The 17,773-nt window shown below is 40.9% G+C and overlaps 1 protein-coding gene across 1 annotated transcript in view; it reads left to right on the top strand.

Moving 5' to 3' along the window:
• The first annotated feature begins 1,598 nt into the window (after positions 1-1,598).
• Positions 1,599-17,773, top strand: part of LOC102197306 (SH3 domain-binding protein 4-A-like) — a 45,406-nt gene continuing 29,231 nt past the window's right edge. Inside the window, exons 1-4 of the mRNA XM_005738656.1 lie at positions 1,599-1,662; positions 1,762-1,887; positions 12,195-12,362; positions 12,986-15,339. Coding sequence (XP_005738713.1) covers positions 12,239-12,362; positions 12,986-15,339 — 2,478 coding nt within the window. The 5' untranslated portion in view covers positions 1,599-1,662; positions 1,762-1,887; positions 12,195-12,238. The remainder of the gene's footprint in view (positions 1,663-1,761; positions 1,888-12,194; positions 12,363-12,985; positions 15,340-17,773) is intronic.

The raw sequence follows: 17,773 nt of genomic DNA on the forward strand, positions 1-17,773 counted from the left end.
TCCAGTTTGCTCAGCTTTTTGATCAAAGTCAGATCTTTTTGTGTTTTTTTCCTCAGTCCACTTTATATTCAGACTGGTAAAGGTGTTTGATTTGATCTTTTGTGTGTGATGGTGGACTTAGTCTTAAAAGTAGTCAGTCAGTGGGCTTTGGAATAGTTTAATTTATGACTGGTTAATTTGCCTGCTGGCTGACTAGCTGACACTATCTCAACTCTGCTCACATTACTGAGGTTTGGGATACAGAATAAATGTGCTAACTAAAGCACAGTTCATTTTTTTCTGACTTTTCTGAATGTTGATCGCAATGTCACCCAGACCCCAGCAGCCACAGAGGGATTTTAGCTCGCTGACAATATTCAGTCACCAAACCATCTATGAATCGCGGCTCATTAGCAGAGGACCATCCTGCTCTATGAGTCATTAACCCATCAGCTTTATTTATAGACAGCCTCAGTCAGTGCTGATCATTACTGACTCCTGGGACAGTTTTATTGTGTTTATTGACATTTTATTCTCTATTTATGGAAATAACAACAGGTTCATTTTGTTTACTGAAAATTGAGACATGTGTTGGAACTAAATAGATGAAACTTGGCTTCCTTTTATGTCACATGTATCATGGACATGGTAAGGGTTAGTCAAGTGGCATGCCACATTTATTTATATATTTATATTTAATAATTCTGATTCATTTCATGATTATATTTATTATACTTTGTTTTAAAAACATTTTTTTAAATTTTATTCATTTTATTACTAATTTTCTTTTTTGCCTTTTCTTTGGAATTTCTGTTTAATAAGATAAACTTTTTATTTATTATTTTTTAAAACATATTATGTTTTATTTTCTTTGTGCTTTATCATTTCTCTTCATCAGTTCTGTTTATCTTCTATTTTTTACAATTTAGAATTCATTTTACTACATTTAAGCTTTTTGAGGGTTTTATTATCACAAATTTGCCCCTTTTTCTTTTGATTCATTTTATCTAATAATTTATGTGTTTTGTTCCTTTTTACCTCTTAATTTTTTACTTTTGCCTAATTTTGATTAATTTCATTTTATGTTTAGTATACACTCTGCACATTCTAACTTTAAAGTTAAATGTAACTTTTTATTTAATAATATTTACTTTTTTAATTTGTAAATGTAATATTTATTTGTAGTTTATAGTTTATAATTTATAATTATTTATAAATATTAGCTTTTAATTAAGATTTTTCCATTATATTTAAGTTTTTACTTTATATTTTATTATTTTACTTTTTTTATTTTTAACTATTATTGATACTTTGATTACTTTATTCTATTTCTTCTACTATTGTTTGACAGTTGTTATTTTCATAATCTATTTTTTAATTCAATTTCTTAATTTTTGTTTCAAACTTTTACGTTGTATTTTTTATTCCATTTTTAATTTCATTTTAGTTGTGAACTTTACATTTCTGTTTGAATATGTGACAAATCAGACGAAAACAATTTTCATAAGACTGCTTCAGTAAAGTAATAGATTACTTTAGTGTAGCCATCCAATGTGCGCATGTATGTGCATGTGTTATGGCCCCGCCCCTCGTCCTGACGTCACCACTCCTCTCCAGCGTCTGTCTCCAGTCCTCCGGCAGAGCGGAGCAGAGACGGACGGTTCAAGGGAGTTGAGCTCGCCTGTAATCGTTAAAAACTTCTCGGACTAGAAACAAGCTCTTACTTTTTCTTCTCACTAATTTACCGTTTATAAAAACAAATAATTGTTGTTTTTTTTTAAGGCAAATGTCGCTGGAAAAAAGGGGGAAAAGCACAAGAAGAACCGTCGCGCGGCTCTCCATCAGCTCCACTCTTCACCTTCACTCGGACCGTTCTCTGAGCGCACGGGAATTCCAGCCAGCCGGGAGGTCAGTTCACATTACAACCAATTTTAGAATTACAGCCTCTGACTCTGGTTCAAAGTACTTAACCGCTCAGTTTAGTGGCTACCTCAGCAGAACTGTGCATGGAGACAAATTCGGCTTTACTCACATGATGATACACGTTATATATATTTATTCAGTTGCGCTGCTTCACACTGACTTTTTATCCCCCATAATGACTTTCTTCTATAGTGTTTTACTAATATTTAATTTTCTCTGATAAGTTGTTTTAATGGTGTATAGTGTATATTGTTATTTTATTCCCTTCGTGACCTTTTTGTCTTATTATTTTATATACTGTCTTTAAAGCGGTGGTTCAAAAGGAGAAGTTCAGCAGCAGCACAGTAAAAAGTGACTGGAAATGGCAATTTGGCAATTAGAGCTTATTGTCACGCGTGCACACGCTGTTATGCGCGTGCACGGCCCTCTCCAGCACCTCTTTAGCCCTGCAAGTAAGGTCATCTGATAAGCTCAAAATCCTCTCCCTCTCAGCTTCAAGGTTTAACAGGAGTGTTTTCCATGTTAAACACTTCTGCAAGAGACCTTTTGTCCTGTTTTCACCTATTCCTCTTCATCTGCTTGTCCTCCTCCTCTCTTTTTGCCTCAGCATCCTCCTGACACATCTTCCTCCTTTTGCACTTTTTTCCTGACTCTTCTCTTGCTGCATTCTCCCTTTTCCCCCTTTCTTTTCCCTCTGGTATTCTCCCCCTCCTGTTCCTTCCCAGCCCTGCTGCATCCTTTTTCCCTGCTCTCTTCTCCCACTTGATTTTGACTGCCTACTCTTCATCCATCTCTTTACTCCCTCAAGTCCTCTTTCTCTTCTCCTCCCTATCCTCTTTTGTCCTTTTATTCACCTCTGTCTTATAAACCTTCACTCCCCCTTTGTATCCTCCTCCTCTGTCCTTTCCCTTTCCTTCATTATTTCCTGTCTTTTCCTCCCTCTCATTTTCCTCCTCTTCCCAGCCTCCTCCACTGAATCTCAGTTAACACACCTTGCCACACGAACCAATCACGATCAAACTGACATCACGTTCATGCTTCCCACACCATAAAACATGGCATACTTAGTTTTTATAGTCTGCAAATTGGTCATCATGACCTCGTGGAACGGGTTGCCGCCTTGAAGTTAGATAATCGCGTTTTTACACCTGAAGCTCTTCGGGTTGGTGAGGAAAAAAGTCCAAAAGCAACCAATTATATTCTCATTATCTCCTTCCTTTTAAAAATGGAGCTCTGTCACATTAGCACATTCTCTATTATCACTTTAAAATGAGCTAAACTCCTTCATGGAATTATAAATGCTGCTAATGTCACCATTAGCTCCTTTTGCATTTTCCCTGAATAATAACTTTTCCCCATCACTCAACTCTTAATGCTTTGTAAAGCACCGCTTGGCTGTTTTCCTGCTGGAAATCGAGACATCGTAAGTGAGTTATAGCAATCAAAACACAAATTTAAGCGATTTGCCGCCCCGAAGCTGACCGGTTGACGTGTGCAAAGTGCCACTTCTTCTTAAACAGCCGTTTGCTGAAGAACCTCCTTCAGCGCGGAGGAGGAAGTGACACTAAAACTGAGCACTTAGCGGGCCTCGTTTACCTGGAAATTCATCCCGAGGGGGCGAGAGAGTGGCGATTGTAATATTTTACGGATGAATTTCTCCGGTGATGAACGGCGGCATTTGAGGGCAGAGCATTTCTGCAGACTAATGTACTTGACCACATGCCAAGAGGAAGGCTTTTTTATTTATTACTTTATTTCTGCGGGGCAGAAATGAGCAGGTTGGCAGAACGTGGTGCTTCTCTGTGTGCAGACTTAAAGAAAAGACGTTTTAAATGTTTTCTACAAAACAGAAGAAGTCCCAGTATTATGGTTGCCCATAATACTCCTTTATTTGCCTCGTCATCATATTATTTGGAGATTTTTCAATAAAGAGTTGAGCCTTTAATTTGATCATTGATGTTGTGCTGGCTCATTTTAAGCTAAGAGAAGATTAATTTAGATAAATAAAAGATCCCTTTAATGTATTTAGCACACCGTGATATAACAATCAACTGTAGCCTTCAGTCTCATTGGTAGTTCAATCACTCGCCTTGAAGTTCAGAAAAGCTTACATTGGGATCCGCCCACTTTGCTTAAGGTTGCTGAAGATCATTGACTTCTTTTCCTGTGTGGATGCCCCCTGATCCATCTAGGGTTAGGGGTAGATTTAGCATTGTCATGTTTGGGAAAAAATTTATTATTTAAAATGTGGTTAAATTACAAGATAATCCTACTCTTAAACAGGTGGTTAGAAGTGACTCAGGTAGATGGACAGGTAGGTAAGAAGACTTTGGCAGACAGGCTGATAGACCGATAGGTGGGTAGATAGTCAGATGGATAGGCAGGTAGGTATGCAGAAAGAGTGATAAACAGGTAACTAGGCAGTTAGGTAGACAGATGAACATACAGATAGGTTTGCATATAGGTAGGTAGGTTGGTCGACAGATTGATAGATGGGTAGGTAGGTAGAAAAATCACACACATACCATAAAAAGTAAACAGTTTAAATACGCAATTAGTTGCATATATATATATATATATATATATACAGGATCGAGGGATTACTGTAAATGGACTGACAGGGACATTTCCACTTACACTGGTGGATCAACAACTCAGCATCCAGAGTATCTTAATTATTCCCAGTAATAGAATCAGAATCAGTAAAAACAGAAAATAAATGGATGCCTTGCAAGTAGGGCTGCCACGATTAGTCGACTAGTCACGATTATGTCGACTATTAAAATAGTCGACGACTAATTTAATAGTCGACGCATCGTTTGAAGCTTTGTAAGATCACAAAGGACGCAGGAATGAGTAGTAGGATTTAAGAGTGTAATAACGGACTGAAACAGAAGATGGCAGCACTGCATGTACAAGGATGCCAGCTGCCGTTAAACCCCGAAGAAGAAGAAGCTGTGTCCCAGAATTCATAGCGCAGCTGTCAACAATGGCGGCAGCTAGTTAGTTTTAACTTTACTCTTATTATTCTTTCTGGGTCACAAAATAAACGTTTAACATGTTTTCAGGCGAGAATGTAGCTGTGTAAACCTCAAATATCTGCTCAGTTTATCAAGACACCACATATTTTCAAAAGCGCTCCGACGTTTTCGGAGACGTCTGTTACCCACTAGCTCGTTAGCTAGGCGGCGGCAAGGCTAACTAGAGCCGTGAGAACACCGGACTCCCGGCAAATCGTTTTCAAACCCACCGCCGTCTTTTGCTAGTCAGGTTAAACATATATATAAGTCACTTAGATAACTTAAAAATTTTATTGTTTGGCTTTCTTTAGTATTTTATTTGTTCCTGAGTAAATTGGTTTGGCTGAGATTAAAGTTATAGTTTTTGCACAGCTAAAACTGTCAAGCAGACAGCTGATTATCAGAAGTGTGAGACGCTGGAGAATATACTCCGGTGTCCTGTTATATTTTAGAAAGCAAGGAGTTTATTAAACTTCACCGAAACAATCTGCAAATTTCATTAAAAATTAATAAACTACCATCTTGTCTTTATTTTTAGTTAGCACAAACACTTCAAGCTGTAAGCTAATGATAGTTATATAAGACCAGATGCTGCTGGTGCAATAAGCTGTACGCTGTACGTCCAATGGATGATGATCTGATTAGTCGACTAATCGCAAAAATAATCGGTGACTAGTCGACTATCAAAATAATCGTTTGTGACTAGTCGACTATCAAAATAATCGTTTGTGGCAGCCCTACTTGCAAGTGTGATTCACTTCCACATTGGCTTCACTTTATACAGTCTTTACGATCAGCATTTTTTGGGGGCGGTTTAATTCCCTGTCCTTTCAGGCTCCTAGAAACATCTACGGTGGCCCACAGAGACCAATCATTAAACTCCTGTCCAATCAAACCAACTGAAAGAGAAGGTGAAACCACTAATTAGTGGTGACCGTTATCCTCATTCATTTTTAATTTCATTTGGCAGCATGCAAACTTCCAAGGACATCTTTGCCCCGGAGTTCTTGCTTCATTTCGACCACATCGCAGGTGTAAACACACGTCCCCTGGTGCATGCTGGGGGCAAAGCTGCATCGCCTCGGGCAGGCCTGGTCGCCACTTGACTCAACTCGACCTAATGTGTTTGCATCTCGAGGTTGGCACTGAATTAAACCCGAGAGCCTGTTCTCAGTTTCCTGCAGAACAGATGAAAGAGCTGACATTTAGTGGAGCTTAAAGTCGAATCAGACTGGCTTTTTGATGGCTCCAGCTTCACTCTTTTGCCGAAAGAGGTGTCTTTTTTTCACATTAATGGAATGTGGAGGTTTTATCTCATGTTTACTGTTTGAAGATTTAGCTAACAAGCCTATAAAGGTGTTTTTATTTCATCTTACTAAACTGATCTCCGAGAATTACAGCACAAGAGGAAGTGAGGAGCTTACTTTGGGGTGATTGATCTTGATTTAGGAGACTTTTAGTCCTGCATTGATCTGACATTGCTGCCTACAATAGATATTGTAGGTTAAGTTTAAGGCTTTGTTTTCCTGCCAGCAGATGTGTGCTGCCCATCAGAAACACCGATGATGGAAAAATGATAAAGTCTCCATGAGCATATGGCTGCTGGAAATAGTCATTACAGTTACATTCATCCACAGGGATTAGGACCGGCCCACTCTCGGCTAATTAAACTTTCGACTCCCCGATGTGCTCGCCGCTCCTGCGCTCCATCAGCCTGACCAAAATGTGTGGATAACTCGTAAACATTTTGACAACTCGCATGTGAATGCAATGCAAAGGCTGGCCAAGAAGCGCGCCGGCAGCTCACTGCAAAGCCTCTAAAAGATGCTGTTTTGGCATTTTCACTGCCTCTGAATTGGAAATTTATCTGCAAACATGAAGTAGAACACAAGTGGGAGAGATCATTTTGCTCTCTGTAGTTGGAGTTATTATTTCTGTATCTCCTCGGTTCTCAGAGGCGATCAAACAAGCTTGTTTCTCTCTTGTCCTTTTAATGACTTGTGTCATTTTCCTCATCAGATCCTAGATGGGGGTTTTTCTTCCCTGACAAAAGTTTGAGCTTCTAGCACTCCATTTTTCTCAGAGCTGAACCTCCTGCAGTGAACTCCCCCTCCCTCACCTGTATCTGTCAGAGCCATCCTCACCTCCCGCTACATTTAGCACTGATCGTCGTGGCATTATATCAAAGAGAGGACACGGTATTTTTGTCTGCTGGCTTGTTATTGATAGCAGCCGAGCCGGCTCGCTGAGTGCTCATTTTTGAACAGGAAGGAGGGGTTTTATCGATGAGCCGCACGCTCAGGAAAATTAAATGTCACCTCAAAGGAGTTTGACCGGCTTTCAGCGGGAGCTTCCAGGTGAACATTTGCAGCCATTAAGCAATTCCCCCACTTTCTCTTCCCTGCACACTCCACATCTGAGAGTCCACCTCCGCTGCAGTTTTGTTTAATCTCCAGAGAGGCAGATGTGAAAATATCAGCAGGTTTGCAACGGAGCAGCTGAAAAACTCAAGGATAATAAACACATGCATGAACCAAAAGACTAGAGGAAGTTTTGGGGGTTTTTTTTCAGCTTTAATGGAGATAAAATGATTGTTCATTAAGGTAGAGTACTTAGTGTTTGAGCCACTGTAGTAGAGCTGAGCACAAAAAGAATAACCAGAGAACATTTCAACCTTGACAGTGGCGAGGATGCAAGAAGCCCTGCTGCTCAATATGCTACTGCCCAGATAGATAGGAGACAATATGCACCCCCCTCCCTCCCTCCATCACCACCTTCAGAAACCATGGTGGGTATTGGCAGCCTCAAAGAATACAATAGGACGATCAGACTATTGAAATCACCCAACCCTACACTGCAATATCTTTTGTTCGCTCGTTCCTCTCCTTACATTCATCCTTCTTACTGGCACTAATCACTGACTTGGTTTCATCAGTTTATACTGTACTCTAGTATTCAATTGGGTTTTTGTCCCTTATTCCCAGTGAAATGCTGGCGTGTCTTAGTCCACCCCAAGAGTTTAGCTTTGTTTTCTCTCCTGAGAATCAGGCTAGAGATGCTTTTTTTATCCTCTGAGATTACTAGGCAGTCTTCTTCTTGTTATAGTTTTGCTTTTCTGTCTTAGTGCAGAGTTTTTAAAACTTTTTTGTGCCTAAGGCCCATTTTCACAATTTCAAGACTTGCTTGTATTCATATCTGCACAAAATATCCTCAGATCACATCAGGTTTCAGGGAGAATACTGGAGCCTCTTTTTCACTGGAACCTATTCAGTTCGGCTCAACTCGACTTGGTTTCAGTCGTTTTCCATTACAATTGTGTGTGATGTTTGATGATTGAGAGTCTGGGCAGATCCTATGTGAAAAAGGTAGGTTATTCAAAACATTAGGAGCCGCACCTGTAAAACCTCTGTCATCTCTGCTTTTGAGCCTGGATCTTCTGTTGTCTTATGAAGGCATCTTTGACTGCCCTTTTGCCAGATCTGGATCCAGCAAGATGCCTTGTCGCCAGTCTACTAGCATTTACCTTGCCTCCATCACCTTATCCAACACTTTCACACTGTTCACAAATGGCATATCTGCCTCTGGAGTGGGATCTAGCGCTCTTTAAAATACATTTTTCCACACGGGGATTTTTACTTTGCAAGTGCCTTTTCAGCTTGTTTGGCGACTTCCTCCATGGTCTGAGAGCTGCTGATGTCACGAGACAGAAGTTGCATCGCCATCTGCTACCAGTTTTTCTCCTTGCTTTAGGTGGTGGGACTTGTGCACTGGTGGTTAGTTGTGGTTTACTCCACAGAAGTGTTCATTACTCCTCACTGTCAATCAGCGGCATTGATGTGTCACACTTTAATAAGTCCTACCATGCTGTAACTGCAAACAGTCTGGGTTTAGCTGGACTTCCCCTAGAAAGGATTTTTAAAATACTAGAAACTGGTTGATTCCTTGCCTGTTTTTGCAGTGTTATATCAAAATTGGTTGAGGCAGGACACTCGGACACAGCTGTATTTGGCTCAAAGCACACCATTTGGGAGATCCTTATCATAGGGTGTAGTTGGTAATGGCTGGTTCCCCCCTTGTGCTTTAGAGCGCCTCACAGTCCCTGATTTAGAAACTAGTCATAATCTGAGGCTGAAAACACCCCTCTTTGCTTAGAATAATATTCTGAATTCTGACTCATTCTCTTAATTCTGATGCTTCCTGCTATCAAATTACTGCTTAGTCAGCAGTGTTCAGCGAAAAACTGACACACAGCCATGTTTCTGACAGGTGAACAATGGCTGTAGGTTGATTTAGTCGAACAAGCCCCTGATGAGTCCATCAAATCCACCTCAGCTTCATCTGAATACTTCCTCAGTGGAAGGTTATACACTAACGGCATGTAACAATAATCGTCAATGCCAGACATTGTTCAAAGAGAGCTGAGATTTTCACATAGTTGAAAATACAATAATTTCAAAAGGAGTAGGGACCTTAGACAAAGTACTCAGTGTGCACAGATACACTGAAGTTGTGAATATCACAATTTTACACTGAGGATTAACCTCCAACCCAGATGAAGCTCAGTTTTTGATGCTTTGCTTTTGGTTTTCTTTCAGTTTGCAAGCTTTGATGCTGCATGATGAGAGGGAAGACAGTTTTTAGAAGAAGTTTTATGTTTTAAACCAACAATTTTGTCCTCCAAAACTAGTATTGAGCCCTCTCAGGAACCTCTTCCAATAGTCTTTTTGGTTGAGCAGCTGCTCAGAGGAAGCAAAAAGCTGGTGTACTCTCAATAATGCATGTCAGTAGCTACTAATAATACTGCAGCTAATTTGCTGTGTTGTCTTTAGTTGTGCGTGAAAGCTGCAAAGCATTACTTTATGAAAATGAGCTGCATGGAAATCCACCTGCACACATTACAGCTCTAATAATGACAATCAGTAAAAGGCATTTTCATGGCGCCTCCTGCAGTCTGTGTTGCTTTAATCAGATTAAAATGGCATCATTAGTGTGCAAATGCAAATGTCCCCACTGTCGCCGCTCGCCACGTCCTGCCGGAATAATAAAGTCTCGTGGGACGTTTTTGCTGCAAAACAATTTCTTGCCGCCCCTCTAATCAGATTATAGTCCTCTGTTGCCTGTGTGTGTTTTTCAAATTTAATCACAGCTCATTTCTGACAAGGAAGTTGGTAACTTGCTTGATGTGGTCTGAGATATAAAATAAGCACTGTGTGCAAACAGCCTCTGAGATTGGCCCGCAATTTTTTGCATTTCTGTATGTGTATGTTCAAAAATGCTACATGTCCTGAAGTATGTGAACAGAACTGTCCAAATATTTGATAATTAAATCAGTCTTTGTAGTTTTTCTGCATTTTTGTGGTTTTGTCTCAGAACAGGATTGAATGCAGGTATATTTTAGATATTCTCAATACTAAATGATGCCACCAGTACATAACAGACCCTTCAGTTTACAATTTTGTTTTGTTATCATCCATCCATCCATTCTGTACCGCTTATGCATTTAAAGGTCACGGGGGGTCGCATCGATTTAATCAGAGGTTTTGTAATGTTGGATTGCAATGTGAATATGGACCTGAAGCTGCATTAGTTTGGTGTAGAAAAACTCAACCACTACCTTTAGCCCACTCACACAACATAAGCTGTAGTTTCTGGCTAGTGTGATGACTACAGTTTCTTGGACGTTGAGTACTAGCTAGTTGTGAAACTCTTCCATCCATATTCTACTACTTATTGATGTCCAGGTCACGTGGGTAGCTGTCTAAGCAAAGAGGCCCAGCCTTTCCTCTCCCTGGCCTCCTTTAGTTCTTCTGAAGGGGAATTGAGGCAATCCCAAGCTGGCCAAGGGCTCACCTCAACTCAGGGAGCACTCAGGATTCATTTAGTCAGATACTCAAACCGACTCCAATACACTTTTTAGTGTATTGGAGTAAGGACTCTACTCTGAGCCCTCTCAAACGGTTGAGCTCCTCACCGTATCTCTGAGGGAAAGCTTGAAGGAAGCTAATATTGCCACTTATATCTGTGAAGTATCATTGAGCTCATTCTTTTGATTGTGGCTGTATGACCGGTCAGCAAGACTCCTGATATACAGTAACAGATCGATTTAATTTTTTCCGTAAATCCTACGTCTAAAGGACTCCAGATGAAATTATACACATGCACACTTGGTATTAGTATTCTCTATAGTCATTTCAATTGTATAAATGTGCATTACACCATTTCAGTTTTTTAGATTACTTGTTCTTTTTGTGCATGTGTTATTTTTAAGAGACTCCTTATTTCTTTAAATGTATTTAACTCTCTGTTAAATGAATATGTTACAACACTACAACGCTTCATGAAGCACTTCAGTCAGTCCACACTAAGTTTCCTCTTTTACCAGCTCACTGAGCTCATCCATGTTATTGTCCAAACACCTCCCATTCCGCATGATGATCGCTGGAACAGCTCCAACTCTGAAACCTTGTTGTTTCCTTCTTAGCTTTTGAGGATTGTGTCTCATTTCATTTAATAAAGATGGGCAGGGGAAACATATCTCCAAGCTAGTCAGTGAGCCTGTTGAGTTAGTTGCTAAGGGGACAATAAGTTTGCAGTGTCTTTTCAAAATGTTGCACCATCTGTTTGTGTCTTGTAAAGGGTCTAGATTTAAATCTGGGTTGGAAAAGGTTTTTACATCCATGGTTTTGAGCAATCAGCTATCACATAAAGGATATCTAAACACTCTTTGTCTTTGGATTTGTGTGTTCTTTTTGTAGTTTGACTCGCTTTTTAGAAATATCTACTGTTTCATGCTGCAAAGTTTTGAGGATTTGGAAGCGATAGAGGTGGTATAGCATGCAAAGAGTTTTCTACACTCTGTTATTCCTGCGAAGAAATAAAAGTGAGGTTCCCTTGTTCTTTACAATATGTTCCTGACCTTCCTCACTGCCACTGTGACTCAGAACTTAAATCTGTTTTGGATTTATTTCTTTATTGCTTTTCAATTGTTCTCATGAATCACATCTCTTTTTCTCCCCAACTTCAACACACTTGCTCTTTGCATTGATTCAGAAAAACACTCCCTGTTCATGCTGGGGCTCATTTCTTTGCCAGCCTTATTTTCTGCTCCTGCAGCTTTGACCTTTGACTATGCTACTGATGTAGAAAATTAGCATTGCTTCTGGAAGTTGCACCAGATTTGCTTGAATGCCTAAGTGAGTGTTCTTGAATGTTTATAATTGGCTGGGTGCTCCCATCCAGTCCCTAAATCCTTTATGTTTGTTTCCCATTCAGTTGAAAAGCTGCCGATGAGCCAACATTTTTTTTAAGTACCGGCCATGGCTGCCCATCGAATCATCAGAGTGACTAACAACAACCACATCCTGCCTCGATGTAAGTCTGAGGGGACGCTCATCGACCTCAGTGAAGGGGTGTCCGGGGCCAGTCTCAGCGATGTCAAAGGTCAGTGTCCAACTGCAGCCACGCCACTTTTGTGCAGTTGCAACGCGTTTGTTGCCCTTTGAGGTCCAAACCCAGGATTCGTTTAAAAAAACGTTTCATTAAATTTCACTTGAAATCTGGAATTTAAATAATTTGTTTTAATTTTTATGCTTTTCATCTTTTTGCAGTTAAGTTATTCAGCTAAAAATAGGTTTATTCATTTCCGAGTTCTTTCACTTCACTGGTTTCATCTCATTACAGCTTTGTTTACATGCTCCATATACGCTAATGAGGTGATCTAAATATAGTAAATTATGCGCTTCATCTGATCATACACACCTGAGAAAATATAGTTGGATTCAGATTATTAGAGACAAGCTTTTGGTTGTTCTGTGGGTACTGTGGCTATCTTATGATCTGTTTTTACTGAACCACTGACCCATTTGGATACAAGTCTCTCAGGGAGATCCAAAGTACGACTACCTAATTAGCTCAACTGGTTCATTATATCTGTCTCTGATTATGAGACAAGCACTGTTAACTACAGCACAGTGATTAAGTGCACTTACCTAAAGTAGGGCCAAACCAGTTACAAAACTCTTTGCAATCAAGACAACTACAGTGTAATCTCTTTTCCTTTTCAGTGCCTTCTCCGAGTGCCTTAAGGCTGGACACTTCAGCCTCCTATGGAGCTGCACAGGAAGTTGTTGCCATAAAGGATTATTGCCCGAGCAGCTTTACCACTCTCAAATTCTCCAAAGGTGATCGTCTGTATGTGCTGGACACATCAGGGGGAGAATGGTGGTATGCCCACAACAACACAGAAATGGGATACATCCCAGCCGCATATGTCCAGCCGGTCAGCTTCAGGAACTCTTCGCTGAGCGACAGTGGGATGATTGACAGTGCTGGGGAGGGGTATGAGGATGGACTAAAGGAATCTGGAGGTCTCGGAGAGTGGACAGCAGTGAGCCTAAGGCCCTCTCCAATTTACAACAACAGCCACTTTTCTGCAAACCCCTTTATCTGTCCCTTAGATCAAAACTGCAAAGAGGCAGATGTGAGACACTCCGCAGATCTCAATTTCTTTGATGCTCTGGCATCACCATCGACATACTCCACCTTTAGTACTAGTACAATCGTGAACAATGGGTTTCACAGCTATAATTTTAACGGTACTAACCCTATCAGCCCCATCCAAGAGATTACACCTAACCTCCACAGGGATAATCCATTTTTCAGGAGTAAGCGTTCCCACAGTCTGTCTGAACTGTCCGTGCTACAAGCACAATCAAATGCAACCTTACCTTCTTCTGGATTCTTCACGGGCCTTAAGGCTCCGTCACCAGAGCAGTTTCAGAGCAGGGAGGACTTCAGGACTGCATGGCTAAACCACAGAAAACTAGCCAGGTCTTGCCATGACCTTGACTCTCTTGGTCAGAGTCCAGGATGGGGGCAGACACAGCCGGTGGAGACCAACATAGTGTGCAGGTTGGACTGTAATGGAGGGGTTGTTCAGCTTCCAGACACCCACATAAGCGTGCACATTCCAGAGGGACACGTTAGCCATGGAGACCACCAGCAGATCTCCTTGAAAGCCTTACTAGACCCTCCTCTGGAACTAAATAATGATCACTTCTCTACCATAAGCCCTGTGGTGGAACTCAAGCTCAGCAACATGGAGACCAAGTCTTTCATCACGCTGGAGATGAAGGTATCAGTAACTGTGAAGAGAGAGAGCTGTCACACTGCTGAAGTGGTTTGTGTTCGTAGTGATTTTAAAGAAGGGCCTTATACACCAATCCCTAATGCTTACATATACAAGGATACAGTGCAGGTACAGCTGGATAGTCTCGAGCCCTGCATATACGTGGCTGTTGTGGTTCAGTCACAGTACCTCAGCCACAATACAACTGTCTGGGACCACGTGCAGAAGAAGGTAACTTTGGGTGTATATGGACCCAAGCACATTCACCCATCCTTCAAGACAGTTGTGGCCATGTTTGGGCATGACTGTGCTCCTAAAACCTTGCTGGTAAATGAAGTCGGCCGGCAGTCTAGCTCAACTCCGCCAGTGGCCCTCCAGCTGTGGGGGAAGCACCAGTTTGTTTTGGGATACCCTCAGGACCTCAAGGTTGGTTTGTACTCCAACATGTCCAACTACCAGGTAAAGGCAAGCGAGGGCGCTGGCATGATTCGTGGATTTCAGGTAAAACTGGGGAAAGTGAGCAGACTTCTGTACATGATCACATCGCACAACCCCAGCAGTATCTCAGACTTTACTCTCAGGGTCCAAGTCAAAGATGCCCTCGATTGTATCCTGACTCAGTTCTGCGTCCAAACCCCACAGCCACCGCCAAAGACAGGCGGAAGGATTACAGGCCAGAGGAGGTTCTTGAAAAAAAAAGAGGTGGATAAGATTGTCCTCTCACCTTTAGCTGTCACCTCAAAATACCCCAAATTTCAGGAGCGGTGCATTACAAACCTGAAATTTGGGAAACTGATAAAAACAGTTATCAGACAGCACAAAAGTACCTATTTGTTGGAGTACAAGAAGGGGGATGTTATTGCCTTGCTCAGTGAGGAGAAAATCAAACTACGAGGGCAGCTGCGGACCAAAGAATGGTACATTGGATACTATCAGGGGAAGGTGGGGCTTGTCCATGCCAAAAACGTTTTGGTTCTGGGTAAGGTCAAGCCCATTTATTGGTGTGGACCGGACTTAACGACCACAATGCTGCTGGAGCAGATCCTGAAGCCTTGCAAATTTCTTACTTATATTTATGCGACTGTGAGGACGGTTTTAATGGAGAACGTTGGTAGCTGGAGGGCATTTGTGGACGCACTTGGATATGGGAATTTGCCATTGAATTATTTTTGTCGGACTGAGTTGGACAATGAACCAGAGAAGGTGGCATCAGTTCTGGAGAAACTCAAAGAGGAATGCACCAATATGGAGAATAAGGAGAGGAAGTCCTTCCAAAGGGAACTCATGATGGTAAGACAGAGTCATGGAAGTTTTGGTATTAATGTTACAGTATAACGATATAATGGATGATATTCTTGTTTGTCTATTGATAGATGGCTTAGACCAATCTTGGTGAAGCTAAATAGCTTAAAGGATTTTGTGACAGTTGGTGGAATATAACTTTATTTCTTTGTTTTCTGTAAACTGATTGAAACCTGAAATTTCCATAACTTACGTTGTTTTTGTAGTCCTTTATGTGTTGCATTTTTCAAGAACACAGACCGGTCATTTCCCACTCATAAACCTAGCTTGATTGATCTGCCTCACAGAAGTATATCTGATTTTTATTGGCTTCATAATATAGACATTTGCATAATAAGCAAAAGATCCCTGATTTAATGCCAGGAGAAGACAAAGATTGTGGCTATCAGGGTGCTATTAAGGGTATCCAGTTTTTTAAAAATCTGCTAACCTGATAACCAGCTAACGAAAGCCCTTCCTGTCTCATGAATTACTACTTTTGTGGCAGTCCTCATTAGGGCTGCTCAATTATGGCAAAAATGATAATCACGATTATTTTCACTGAAATTGAGATCTCGATTATTTGACGATATTTATTTAACAATAACAATGTATTGAATAATGACTTTAAAGATTGTCAAAAAATAATATAAAATAGTGTGCAAATACTGATAACAGTGCAAATGTTTGCAATATAAAAAATAAATGAAAAATGTAAACATCTATGTTTAGTGAACTTTGCAGTGTTGCTCTGTGGTGCAGCTACGACACTGTAGCTTACACACTATGTCTAATTGATCCACGTCTGACTCCGCCAACCCATAATGTTTCCACACCACTGAAGTTTTTTTACCTCTCTTTTCAACCAACGGCAGTCACTCTCCTCTCCAAATAACTTCTGCTTAGCTTTCCGAGCTTCCCTCGGGTCCTCTTAATCAACGGTCCCCAACCCCCGGGCATCGGACCGGTACCGGTCCGTGAGTCGTTTGGTACAGGGCCGCGAGAGTTGAGGCTCAGGTGTGAAATGTATAGTTTTCAGGGTTTTTATCGGTTTTCAGCGTTATTTTGTTATCGTTTTGATCGTTAACTCGGTTTTCCTGGGTCTTTTCACGTGCGTTATGAATAAATGTCATTTTTTTCGGTACCGGTACTAGTTTTATTTTGCTGTATTTATCCACGACACCTTAAAGGCCGGTCCATGAAAATATTGTTGGGCATAAACTGGTCCGTGGCGCAAAAAAGGTTGTGGACCGCTGCTCTTAATTGTTGTGACACGTGTTCGAAATGCAGAGAGGTGCGCTCGATTTGCCACACGGAGCAGCGTGAGAGTAAAGCACGAGGGAGGGGCTAATAATCGGCTCAGTCATTTTTAATGATCGTTGAAAGCCCAGATCGTAATCGTGATTAAAATTCGATTAATTGAGCAGCCCTAGTCCTCATCCTGCTGCTTCTCCAGTGAGTCTGTCATCCAGTTTCACTATCTTGCTAGTGTTGGTCCTTGTTGGTCTGGAGATCTTGAGGAACCTCCAGCAGATGGAGGACTGGTTCATAGTCAGCTACTTCAAGTTTACTGAGGCTGCAGAGCAAAAACAGGATGTCCAACTGCAACAACAGTGCTAATGGATTTGGAGTTTTGGACACTTGAATACCTGCCTAGGTATTCTGTTTGGCCAAAAAAAAAAAAAAAAAAGACTTGCAGGGAATGTTTGAAAATGCTCTTTTCTCAGGCACTGCCTTTGAGTGCAAGACATTTAAACTTGAGTGCCTCCCATTTTCACCAACGTACCATGGCCTCATTCTCCAGGACTGTGCACTCAACAGTTGTGAAACTCCATCCTTTTTGTCTACAAAAGGTGAGCTTAAAAATCAAAAATCTTACACTGTCTATTAGAGAATGAGGTCTTGTCCACAATGGGAAAGTCATTTAGCTACAAACGTATTCAGAAATAGTAATAATGCTGATGACAAGTTTTGGAGCTCAAGGTGACATCTTGAAAAAAAGCAGCAAATTCTCACATTTAAGTTGGAGGAAAAATGGACACTTCGCTGCATAATCCCTTTGGAATAATGCAAGTTCACAATCGATACATTTTCCGTTATCAGAGCTATAACATAAAGGCGTGAAATGAGTGCCATTCCTCTAATCCTCCAACAGTTATAGACTATTGAAGAATATATTCAAGCTCAGCAATTCATGCACTTCATTAACATATCAATAAGTATGGGCTTTTATTCTGAAATGTGGCATATTACAAAGTGTGAGAGGGCTGTCAGTTGATTGCTGCATCATTAGGTTTGCTCCCCGTCCCTCTTCCCCGCTGTTTCTCTTTCCCTCTTTCTTTCTCCCCTTTCTTTCCCCAGTCAAGTCTGTCCCGTATTTAACAAGTGAAAATAAAATGAACAATAAAAGGTGAATCAAATAGACCATTACGGCAAGGCTGGG

The sequence above is a fragment of the Pundamilia nyererei genome, unplaced genomic scaffold (assembly GCF_000239375.1).
Source record: "Pundamilia nyererei isolate P.nyererei 1_Seehausen unplaced genomic scaffold, PunNye1.0 scaffold00085, whole genome shotgun sequence".
Classification (NCBI taxonomy): Eukaryota; Metazoa; Chordata; class Actinopteri; order Cichliformes; family Cichlidae; genus Pundamilia; species Pundamilia nyererei.